Source organism: Nipponia nippon, unplaced genomic scaffold, assembly GCF_047370975.1.
Source record: "Nipponia nippon isolate SJK-2023a ecotype South Korea unplaced genomic scaffold, ASM4737097v1 scaffold_2, whole genome shotgun sequence".
NCBI classification, from domain to species: Eukaryota; Metazoa; Chordata; class Aves; order Pelecaniformes; family Threskiornithidae; genus Nipponia; species Nipponia nippon.
Window position 1 is genome coordinate 40,767,724 of NW_028262336.1, and position 12,313 is coordinate 40,780,036.

Genomic DNA, 12,313 nt, shown 5'->3' on the forward strand with positions numbered 1-12,313 from the left:
GCTTTCATCCTAGCACTGCAACTCTGTTTATTATCACTTAATTTTTATTCATGGAACCTTTCAAATTTGTAGAAATTAAGTTAATACTCTTAGTGGATCAAAATACAAAACATTACACTGATAATGCATTTTTGCTGTTGAACTGAATCCATTCAGATACTCAAGCAAATTTTTTATTTTTAAGTACACAAATACTCCCACTGAACTCATTGGGCATAGTCCACATTTTTAAAATCAAGCACCCAATTTATTGCTTTGTGAAAAATCTTTCTTTGTTTTTGCTAATAAGTGGTATGGAACATTTGTTGTCAAGGCATGGGACATTGATATTTTTATCTTTCCTCTCTACTTTTATTGTGTATGAAGTGTGAAGTTTCTTACTTACATTTTTAAGGGGAATTGTGATTGCTTTGTAGAATCTTATTTGCAGAAAGGAAAACAAACTACTTTTTTGACCTTGTTTCAGTCTTTGGAACGTTTAATGAGACATCCAGAAGATAATCGCAATCAGATTCGGGAATTGGCTCAGACTTTAACTGATGGTGGAATCTTGGATGAATTGATCAATGAGAAACTTGAGAAGTTCAATACTCGATGGGAAGAACTTCAGCAGGAGGTATATTTAATAATTGACCTGTCCTCCCATTAAACAGCTGACAGCCTAGCACCGTTAAAAAAAAAAAAAATTGTTGGTATAGTTTCTAAACAGTACACAAACAAATACTTATTTTAGAAACAGATGGTTTGCATAGGTGTGGTTGCCTAACTCGGGTAGGTAGCAAAGCACCACATAGCTGCTCGCTCACTCCCTGCGTCTCCTGGTGCGATGGGGGAGAGTACTGGAAAGGCAAAAGCAAGAAAACTCATGGATTGAGATAAAGACAATTTAATAAACGAAAGAAAAAAAGAAAAAAAGCAAGTGATGCAAACCCAGTCACTTGCCACCAGGAGACTAATGCCAGCTAGTCCATGAGCAATGGCAATTTTGGAAAACTTCCCCCACCCCACTTTTATTGCTGAGCATGACTCTGTGTGGTGCAGAATATCTCTTTGGTTAGTTCAGGTCAGCTGTCCTGTCTGTTTTCCTTCCCAGCCTTTTGCCCAACCCAGTCTACTCGCTGGCAGGGGCAGAGTGAGAAAGGGAAGGCCTTGGCACTGCGCAAGCAATGCTCAGCAATAGGTAAAACATCCCTGTGTTATCAACACTGTTTTGATCACCAATCTAAAACACAGCACACACGGGCTGCTGTGAAGAAAATTAACTCCATCCCAGCCAAAACCAGTACAATAGGTAACCCTAAAATTCCGAAATTGAAGTGACCATCTAGTGGACTTAATCTTCAATTGCATATTTAGAGATGCTTTCTCTGACAAGACTCTCACTGAGAAGCAAACTATTTTCCAAATTATATGAGTAACATTCTCTTACAGATGTATTCTTTACTAAACAATAAATAAGTCTTTGTATCAATGAAAGATTTTATAAAGACACTTCAATATAGAAACATGTTTAGCACAAGAAGAGTCAAATCTAGCAATATGCTAGATTAGCAATCTTTGCCACAGACTCCGTGAAGAAAATTTTACTAATTCTTTGACAGATCCCACTAGTGGAACAGTATACTTTTTGCTGGTAAATCAATTCAAAACTGTGATACTTGTGCATGAATATTTACTTTTAATACTAGGAGTGTTTTTAACATACGTTTGTGTGTGTACTAATACAAATGTGTGTGTGTGTGTGTATAATGGCAGGACCAAACAGAATTCACCGAAGAATTTTAAGATAACCAAAGGATACATAAGGAAATAGCTCAACTACTAGTAGTTTACTAGTAATGAAGATGGGGACAAACTCTAAATAAATGCAGAACAACCTTACAGGACAGAGTAAAAAGGCAGTTAAATTACGGAAGTATTCAGTGTAAATAAATGAAAAGTGGTACTCATGGAGGATTTCTGACTTCATATATGAAATTGTAACTTTTGAGCTGACTGTTACTGTTCAGAAGGAAGATCTTGGAGTTAGGAAGAGAAATACCAGGAAGATGTCAGCTCAGTACTTGGTAAAATATCAGAAAGGAATTATTAGGGAAAGACCTAGCAAAGGACACAGAGACTCTCATTATGACTGAAACCAGAACATGTTCAAAGATGAGCTACAAAGATGGTTAAAATTGCTCAGTTTAAATGATATAAACAGTGCACAAGTAAAGATTTTTGGAAAGCAGCTGTGTTAGAATGATAAGAATCTACCATGACGATAATATTTTTGCTTCTTTCATAGTGCTTGAAATGTACTTGTTCTTGAAAAGAGTGGAAGTAAAAACACTACAATAAGATTTAAGGAAGGGTCCTCAGCTGTTCTGACCTTAAACTTGAGGAATGGGGAGAAAAAGAGCCTGGTTCCCTCTACTAACTACCTGATGGTCGTTCTGGTGCAGTGCAGGCATTCACATAGTCCCATATTGCTAGACAGTGTCATAATGGAAAATTAAACATAACCTTCTGTATACCTGCTCTTTTTTTTTTTTTTTTTTTTTTTTTACATCTAACTTCTGTTTGAAAGCAGATACATTCCCTGGAATTCTGCTACTTGGTATCTCTTGGTTTTTTCCTGACTTGGAGGAGAAAACTGGGAATATACAGAGGGCTTCCAGTGTGTGAAAACAGGACTTTCAAATAGCTTTGCTGAGTGATGGATGAATACTATTCAATCTTCACAATAATAGGCAATAAATCAAAATTCATGTCAGCTGCAGGGTTTAAATGTGGAAAATACAACACGATGTGTGATATTCTGGAGACAATTTGGATGAGTATATAAGCAAAATATATTAGAAATGTATTCACTGCTTTCCAATTTAATTTAAATGTAGACAAAAAGTGGGGGGTGGGAGGAAACCCTCCCCCTTCTTTGAAAGCTTGGTCTGATATTTAGTAGTCAAATAATAATGGTGAGATCTGTATATGAATATAAGAGCTGTAAAGAAACTATTTCAATCATGACTCAGTCACACCACTTCTTTACTGTATGTTTTCTACAACAAAGTGTTTTATAAATTTTTCCACTGAAGTCATAAACTTTTTTTCATAGATTCCTGACACTGAATTTTCTGCCCTGTTTGTGTAGCCCTGTTGAAATCCAAATAGCATGCACTCTCCTTGCATAAAAATACATTGCAGGCACATAACATTATTCAGCTTGTGTTCAAGGTTGCTTCTACTTCAGACAGACTAATAGGCTATCCTAATGTGGTTAAGTTTTTTATTTTTATTTGAATAATTGTGTAGGTAATTATCAAGACAATAAGCTCATGTGGGCAGAAACTGATATGTGAAATATTTATTCACTTCTAATAGAGCAACCAAACCAAACCACTGCCATATGAATGATGCTGCAAGACAACACAGCATTGCTACTGAGATAGAGATTCATTTCTAAAGGCAGATAATGGCTTTATGTTTGTATGCCTTATCTTCTTTAGTTAACAAAGACTGAGTGTGCTTAGTTTGCTGTTGAACATCTGGGGCTGATCGATAAGCAGCATATACCCTATCTTTACTTCTCAAGGACTGATTCACTTACAACTCTATATATTAGATCTAAAAAAATGCTGTTGCCTGAAGAACTTCAAGCAAATATTACAAGTGGCTATCCTCCTCTGTAATGCTGAAAGTGATTTACATCCTGTCCGGCAAACTTAAAAAATGTCAGTTAGATATTCTTGAGACTACACTTGCAAAAAACTGTATAAAATGTTATTGTTCAGATGGACTTTACACTAGATTCAATTTTTATTCCTGGGAACTCTCTCTCTTAATTTCTTTTTGGACTCCCCTTAAGATTACCCTTTGTTTCTTTCAAAGAGCACACATTCATCATTTGACACAAATTTTCCATTTTGTTCTCCTCTCAAGAGGAGAAAGAATTCTTCATGGCCCATCTCTGTGTGATTGCTTTGAAGGCTGCGAAGAGGGCTGCTTTTACAAGCTCCGAGGCGCACTCTGTCTGCAGTGATAACCTAAAGAGATAAAGAAGTCCCCCTTGGTATAGTTTGCAGGTTTGGAATACAGCTGCTCAAAGATGAATATCACTTTTGGGGTTGAAAGGTCAAATATTTGTAGCCACTTACTTTAAAAACAGACTGTGAAATATTACTAGAATTTGCAGAGGAATTAATTCTAGCTTGGAGGGTATTAAAAATTCCTGGGCCCCAAATGAATACTTTGAATGTTAGAAAAGGTATTTCTAGTTTGCCTAAATACTAATCCACTGTGATTCCAAAAAAAAAAGCAGAGATTAACACATTAACAATTTGATGCAAAACATGCCAAGATGTTGCAGTATATCTCAGACACAACCATTATAACACCAAGGATTTGGGTTAAATTTTTAAGTAATTTAAACAAGTTAAGAAGGAAATTCAAAGTTAAAGTTTTCTAACTTTTTACTGTTTAACTTCACCCTGTGGTAACACTTCTCAATAATTAGAAAGTATAACTGAGCCAAAAAAAAGACCTAACATATTTCTGCCTTTTTTAACAGACCCCTTTCCATGAGCTGTAACTTATAAGTTAATTAATGAATTTGCTTCTGCATTATGAATACATATGCCCTGTAGTAAAAGTACTATAATTTTGGAAAGGTTTTGTTCTATTTTTCTCCCACAGTACAACTACTGAGTACTGCCTCAACAACAAAACTCTACTTGGTTTTAATCATAAAACTCTAACAAGCATCTTGGTAACTGCATGTGTGACTAATGTCATTAAATACATGAAAGGTATTATTTAAGGAAAAAGTGGCAATGTCTATAACTATAGCTTTATAACATTCAACATCAAAGAATGAGCTACGTTCATAAGTAACTGTTTGAGCACCTCCAGCTTTCCTGATATTTGATCACCTCTCAGTGCAGCCTTTCTCTTAATATGGCATTTTATGTGGATAATAGGCAATGTAACCATTTCCTGCATTTACCATTGATCTTTGTTAAATTGTAAACAGATTTATGCAATACGCTATAACATAAAAATTAAATGTTATGCTTAATCATAAAAAATAACTAAAAATCTATGAAAACCTGCAGAGACTTTAATAAAAAATTTAGTCCATAAATATTTTTTCTTCTCTCTTTCATTTTGATAGTGCCTAACAGCAGATTTTTTTTTTTTGTTTTTATTTTCCTTGACAGCTGTCAACATTTCACTGGCTCAGAAATAATTAAACAGTTGGTTATTTTCCTGAGATTTCCTATTTAGCAATTAACTGTCAGACATCTCCCTTTAGAGACCAAAGCCTTCAGCTTTATTGACTATGATCTGATAGCAGAGCTAGAGCTTCCTGTTATGTTCTCAGATCCATTTATACACTGTGATGTTAAACCATCTATTTCTTCCACAGAGGAATAGAAAAACCGTAATCTTTCAGAGAAAAAATAAAACAAAACAAACAAACAAAACAAAAAAACCCTCCCCAAACAAAACATCCTAAATTAAAATATTTTTATATTATAGATATATAAAATTTCAACTTTCACATGTCTTTTAAAAATATGCATCTATAGATTTTCACTCGCACAGACGTATGAGTTTTAAGGACAAATTTGAAAGTGAGGTTCACAGATGTAAGGGTGTAGTATGTCTGCCCCTTTTTGTAAAGCCCTCTAATGCTTACCTCCATCAGTATCTCTCTTCTACTGAGAGAGAGGAATAAGCCTCATCCATATTGAGGCATTCACCTTGATTGAATTGATAAGTATTCTGCAATGCCAGTGATAGTGCCAGGGACTTACTTAGGGAACAGGATTAGGTTTTTGAGTCAGCTGTTGTGTACTGGAGAAATATCTTACATTACATGAGTGTATTGTACCTTTTATAAGATTATTGCAAAGACTCTTTTGTTACATTTGTTGTGTGAATTGAACAGGGTCAGGGCAGAGGCTTGACTTTAGGTGAGCATGCAGGATGGAGTCTGTTCCCAGTAAGCAATACAGACAAAAAAAAAATTAAAGCAGCACCCATTTATATCTGAGAAAAACATCACAACGGTGAAGGTGCCATTTCCCAGCATTTGGCTGTATGGTTCTGCTCCCACTGCCAAAGTAATTCCTCTCTTATACCACTGCATTCACATCTTGGTCTGATGTTATCCATTCATTCATCTAAACTGTTCATGGTTTTTGGAAAAGATGTACTTTCACCTCACTTGGAAGATACAAAGTGTTACACAAGTTCTCGGGCTGTAATCGGATTCTCTCTGAGGACAATAAAAGGGGAATGTTTTGTCTTTCTGTGTGTGTGTACATACTTTGTGTGGACATAAAGATATCACAAGCATGCATATATATTTATCTGACTTCATCTTTGTTTGAAATCCAGCCATAAAAATCCAGTCAGACTCAGGCAAGAATTTGTTGTAATTTTCTTAACTTTATCTGGTTTAATATTTGCTCAATGAGTTTGAGAATGTTTTAATTTTTCCAGTTGTATTCTAAAACAGGATTTTGATATACATAGTTTCTGCTCATAATCAGCACAGAGGTAACAATTTTTCACTCACCACGTATTTGTCATACAATTTTAAGACTTTTTGTGAGTTTCCATGCACTGATAACTACTTCATTGCATGCATGCAGGCTGCTCCTGAGGCTGGCAGCAAATTTAGCTATACTTAAGCAAGTGCCTAGCTACAAATAGTAGTTAGCATAGATCAGCATTTAACAAAGATTCAAAGCTTCAAGTATTGCTATAAAAGTAGTTTTTAAGAAGGAATTAACACCAAATTTGTGTCCGGTATATTGAATTCTCCGGAAAGTGCCGGCACTTATTTTGATGACTAATAAGAATGGAACTTTCTCAGAGTTTTATTTTAACTGGTGAGTTTTTCTGAACATCAAGACGGTGCAGCCCTCAGTACGAATGTACTATGCATGTACGTTAGTCCTAACAGTTACCCAAAGGGATCAGTAAAGGCAGAGAGGTTCTCTTCCATGCTTCCAGGAGGATGCCCTTTCCCATGGGCTGTAGAAAGATACTTAACCCTGTTTCTGATTTAATGTGTCTTTCAGTCTACTGTAGCGAAGCAAGTGGAAAGGTAGAGAGTGTCTGTATCTTAGTCAGGCTTACAAGTTAGTAGTAAGGAGTGCCAAGGTAAGTGGAAGCTGTGGTTTTTAACCCCACTGCTTTGAACAAGCTGAGAACATTGTAATATAAAATCTCAAATCAGATGAAGGTAAAAGTCATTTAAGTAGCAAGCCTTAGTACTGTACTGGGAAGTTAGACTGTTTTAATGGTTCATCTGGTGGGGTAATAATACCTTAGTGGCTCAGGTGCTTCCATTAACACTGACAGCATGGGTCCGATATGTAAAGCTGCTCAGTTCCACAGAACGTTCCTGAAACTGGCAGTGATACAAGATTATCTGATCAGCTGTTTTGAAATAGCACAAAGCAGCTTACAAACACAAATATAGTAAATACTGGTTGGATTCCTATCCTTTAAGTCAAATGGCTAGCAAGAATGCTTGCAAAAAATAACCTTTTTCATTTGTTAAATGTGAAGCTCTATAAGAATCTGAGCTCCATGAAGAAGGTACAGATATAGCAAGAATTCTCACTGAATTGCTGAGAGAAATTTTTGTTCAAGGCAAGAGTTTCATAATAGCTATGAAATCAAATTAAAGTATAACTGGCTCACCAAAGAGAAAAAGTGTGATTTGACTTGAAAAATGGCAGGACACCTAGCAATGTTATTTAAAGAGTACTTGCATTCTCCCTCCTCCTTCAATTCATGTCAAAGAAACGTAGTCACTTTATTCTGTGTTCAGCAGTACGGCTGGGCTTGTACAGAGAAAAACTGTACTGCATTTGAGATTGTTGGTAGTTATTATGTACTTTGCATAAAGCAGAAACTCTGCGAGGCAGAAGCTGTAGTCTAAGTAAAATGAGAGTCTGCAGGTGGACACAATGACAGATGGAAGAAAGTACCAGGTTATTTATTACCATATTAAACTGTTACAAATAATAGTTAAAGCTAACCCGTTTATGTCAAATGTTTAAATATATGTGTGTTTTAAGGACAACTTGGAAGGAGAATTTATTGTTCTGATTTGTTGAACCATAAATGGAGCTCCTTGGAAAGGAAAGCATCCTTCTCAAAAAAAAGATTGCATAAAAGGTGATGGTAGGCAATCCACTGTGGCACTGATGGTGGAGTAGAAGCAAGAGTCAACTTCCTAGACTAAAAGAGACTATGGTTAGAGTGATAACAGATTGGGCAAGTCCACAGACAAGACAAGGATCCATCTCTTTTTTATTTCCAGAGTAGGCATTGCTTCTGTTCCAGACAGCTATTTATACTTCATATAAGAGAGCTCCTTCTCAAGAGAGTCTTTATCTCTCTCACTTACTGAAGTGGATTGTCTCAGATGGGATTGTGATGACAGTAACCCTATTCTCAGTAAACAAAATCTCTTGAACTATATAATAAGATCAGAAGGACCGCTATGCCTCAGAATGAAAGACTGCACTATCAGGATGGTTTTATTATGCAGCTTTGCCAACTTCCCCTCTGTATAGAAATCCTCAATGCATGCAGTGGTTTTTCAGGGTCCTGCATTTTTTACATCTGGGGTTTTGTTTGTTTGTTTCATACTAAAAAGAACTGAATGAGTGGCAAAAAGATGCGCAACTTATCATACAAAAAGGTGGATGAACACGAGTCAGGAGTACTATTTTTGATTCTTAACCTGCGTTTTTTGAAAAAAAAAAAAAGGGGGAAAAAATGTATTATATGCATTATTACTGTAAATATTGATAACATTGTCATTGTTTTTAGGCTGTAAGAAGACAAAAGAGTCTTGAACAGAGTATTCAGTCTGCCCAGGAGACTGACAAAACCCTCCGCTTAATCCAAGAGTCTCTTGCTGTTATTGACAAAGAGCTAACAGCCTACATTGCAGACAGAGTTGATGCTGCACAGGTCCCTCAGGAAGCACAGGTAAGATATATATGGGTTGAACTGATGTGCGTACTGGTTTTCTCAATCAACTGAAGAGTGTTTGGTTGTCCCTCAGCCTCGTATTAATAATGGGTATTTGCAACATGATCATTATGAAAGTGCAAGTAAATTTTAGGTAGGATTACTTTGAGAAGTTCAAGATAATTTTCTAGTAACGTCATCTCTTCCTTCTGTTTTATATTATATACCTGTCCAGAAGATGTAAAGAACTATAAATGTCATGGAATACTATACAGTAACTTTAAAATGACAAAGATAAACAATGTGACTCTTTAAAATCTAGTTCCCATCCTAGAAAGAAGAAACTAATCATCTTCACTGCTCTTAGATGGCTCTCTTACAAAGTTGATTATGTGGCCTAGGGATTTTTACTAAATTATTGAAACATAGACAACATTGTTAATTATTTCATTATGTGCAGATAAATGTACTTACACTTCAGTTTTTACAGCTTATATAAATTTAACAGAAACAGCTTTTCCTGTTCTTTAGAAATGGTTTATTGAGCCTTTGAAATACAATTGTACATCTAATTCTCATTTTTACTCTTTCATTGTTTCTTCTGTAACATCTGCTTTACTGCAGCATTAAAATGGTAAGAATGCAAATTAAATAAAACCAAATATCTCTGGTATAAAATTATTAACAGTGTACAATATTACGTACAACAACTTTTCTGTAAATTCCACTTAAATTTAGGAAGTCAGATTACAAAAAAACAACCAAACAAAAAAAGGCTACAAGGAAATTGAAAATGAATGCTTTATAATGATTTTGGAAGAGGCATTCAATTATGTTTTTTCTGGCATGCCTGTAGAGGTTTAAATCATTGTAAAAAATGAGTGTCTTGTATGGAGTAGCTTAGATGGTCTTAAATATATTCAGAGCTGAATATATGTAGCCCTGAAAATCATGTTTTATCTCCTTTAAAAATAAAACTTTCCATGTCTTTTGAATTAAAATGTAGATAGGTGTATCTTTCAGTTGCTTTTCTAGTGTGTGTGTGTTTGTAGGTACGTGCAGATATTTTTATGTCTGTATGTCTGATTTTAAAAAGTGGTATTTAGAAAACAGGATCATATTTGCATTCAGTCTTATTTTGAAATGGATTCTAATTTATTTGCTTCTAACTTACACCAGTATAAGAATAGGATCAGATTCAGATGAATTATTGTTCCAGTTTGAATCCTAAGCTATGTTAGCTATTAGTTGACCCTTCTGAATTATTTTTCTCCTTCCTTGCAATGTGAATAATGTAAACAATTTTTTTATGCAATAGGATACAAGTCAGCATTTGTTAAAGATGTAACAGTTTAATTTCTCATCTTGTAATTATATAACTCTAATACATAAGAAAACTTTGATATGAAAGCGTGCTCTTTTTTCTGGTGTGTTTGGACCCTTACATTGTAGCAATTTTTGGTGGTGCTTTATATGGACGCTTCTGATTTATATGTATCCTCAGGTACAATATTAGCAATGATCACAGACTGTGTAAAAGGAAGTAATTCAGAACTTCAACAACTGAAGCAGCATAAAACTCAACCAACCTTAATTAGCACACTTTCATGGGAAAATTTCAGCTCAGTGCTTTTGCAGAACTTGTTTTTGTTCTTGAGATTTTATTGTCTCATGTCAAGTTCACCTGATTATACTCTATCCACTGTGGGAAACCAGTGTAGAGGCTACTGACTTTTTCCCTTTCATGTTTTTATTTTAAGATGCCAGTGGGACCTAAGGAAAAAAACTGAATTAACAACTGAACAGATTTAATGCAAATACTGAAGTTCTCTGAAGTTCAGTTGTGAAGTTCTTTAAAACCCTTAGAGGGAAAGGGAATAAACAATCAATTTTATGCAGGTAAATATTCTGAGTCATTCCTTTAGTGAATGACCATGCCAACCGGTAGCAGAATAGGCACATACTGAATGGCCACATCTCCTGCGGAGCCTCTGCTGGCACAGCTCTCTTGTAGAGCAGAAAACAGTTCATTCATATAAGATACTCTACTACAGTGTCTGCACAGCTGGAATGGGAATCTTTCAGTCAATGATGTTGGTTTCTGGGCAGGGGTCAGTTTATCCATGCTGAGGGATTTAGCAAACTGTTCAGCAATATGTGTTGCATTTTTAAAAGAACATATGGGAGAATTTATAATCAGACAGCTGTTGAGGGTTTGGGAGCTCTCTGTGTTTGCTTCAAAAATTCAAATCCTTTGGGATCTTTGATAGGAGGAATAATCTTTGGTTCAGCTGATCAGAAATGAATCTGAGAAAATTATATTTAGCTCCTCTTCTTAAATTAAATAATCAGTTTAGTTTATTCAGAAAGTTGACAGAAAGAAAGGGAAGTACGTACTGTTCAACTTCTCCTTTGGATCAGTTTTTGAAGGTAAATTCTGTGTGCTTCTTACTCCACCATGTGGCACTGAGAATTTAATGCTAGAGAGCCACTGCCACCCAACTCATTTTGAGTACAACTAAAGATGCTGTATTCAGACAAAACAATCTAACAGCAATTGCACAGATAAATCAGTTCAGATTCCTCAAGGTGTAATGATGAAAAAAGCTGGAATGAGGTAAAGCCCAAAAGGATATTCCAGAAGGAGAGATTATTTGTTTGTATGCTTGATCTCATGATCCCAACTGAAGTCTCTTTAATTTCTCTAAATTTACCAAGAAAATACAGGGAATGAAGTTAACATCACAGTAATTTGCAGTTGCTGACTTTTTTTTCAAGTGCTCTTTAACTGACAGGAAAAAAATAAATCTGTACTGAAAACATTACATTTATATGACAAAATATTTTTCAGATAATTATTTGTAGCTTTGTTATTAACTAACTTCTAGTGGGAGAGAGAATCTCCACTTTGTACTTCTGTTTAGTCTAAGCGATTACATGGGGATTTTTATATTATGGGACAGAAAACACACTTATTTCCCTTCTGACCTGCATGTGACAAATCACTTGTCTGTTGTTCCCCCTGTGGACTTATGTAAAACGCAAAGTGGAGAATAAATGAACAATATTGTGTTTCTGAGAAAAGCAAAAGTAATGTACTTTGCCTTTTCAATAAACTCCTTGAATAATTTTAGTTCTGTAGTGATAAGCACTACACGCCTGACTGTTTTCTAAGTGAATAAGGATATTAATCTGTTTTTAAAATATCACTGTGCTATGTTCAATACCAAATTGTGCAATGTGTTACTTGACAAGAATAGTGCCATGCTTCATTGCCCTCAGACTAATATTTTGGGACAAAGAATTCACAATTGTCTACTTAGTAAAA

General features: G+C 35.3%; 1 protein-coding gene across 7 annotated transcripts in view; it reads left to right on the forward strand.

Annotated features, from left to right (window-relative positions):
• The window catches only part of DMD (dystrophin), a 1,304,666-nt gene that overhangs the window by 582,335 nt on the left and 710,018 nt on the right, over nt 1-12,313 (forward strand). For all 7 annotated transcript variants that reach the window (XM_087759563.1, XM_087759562.1, XM_087759568.1 and 4 more), the window contains 2 exons: nt 467-616; nt 8,842-9,003. In XM_087759563.1, coding sequence (XP_087615689.1) covers nt 467-616; nt 8,842-9,003 — 312 coding nt within the window. The remainder of the gene's footprint in view (nt 1-466; nt 617-8,841; nt 9,004-12,313) is intronic.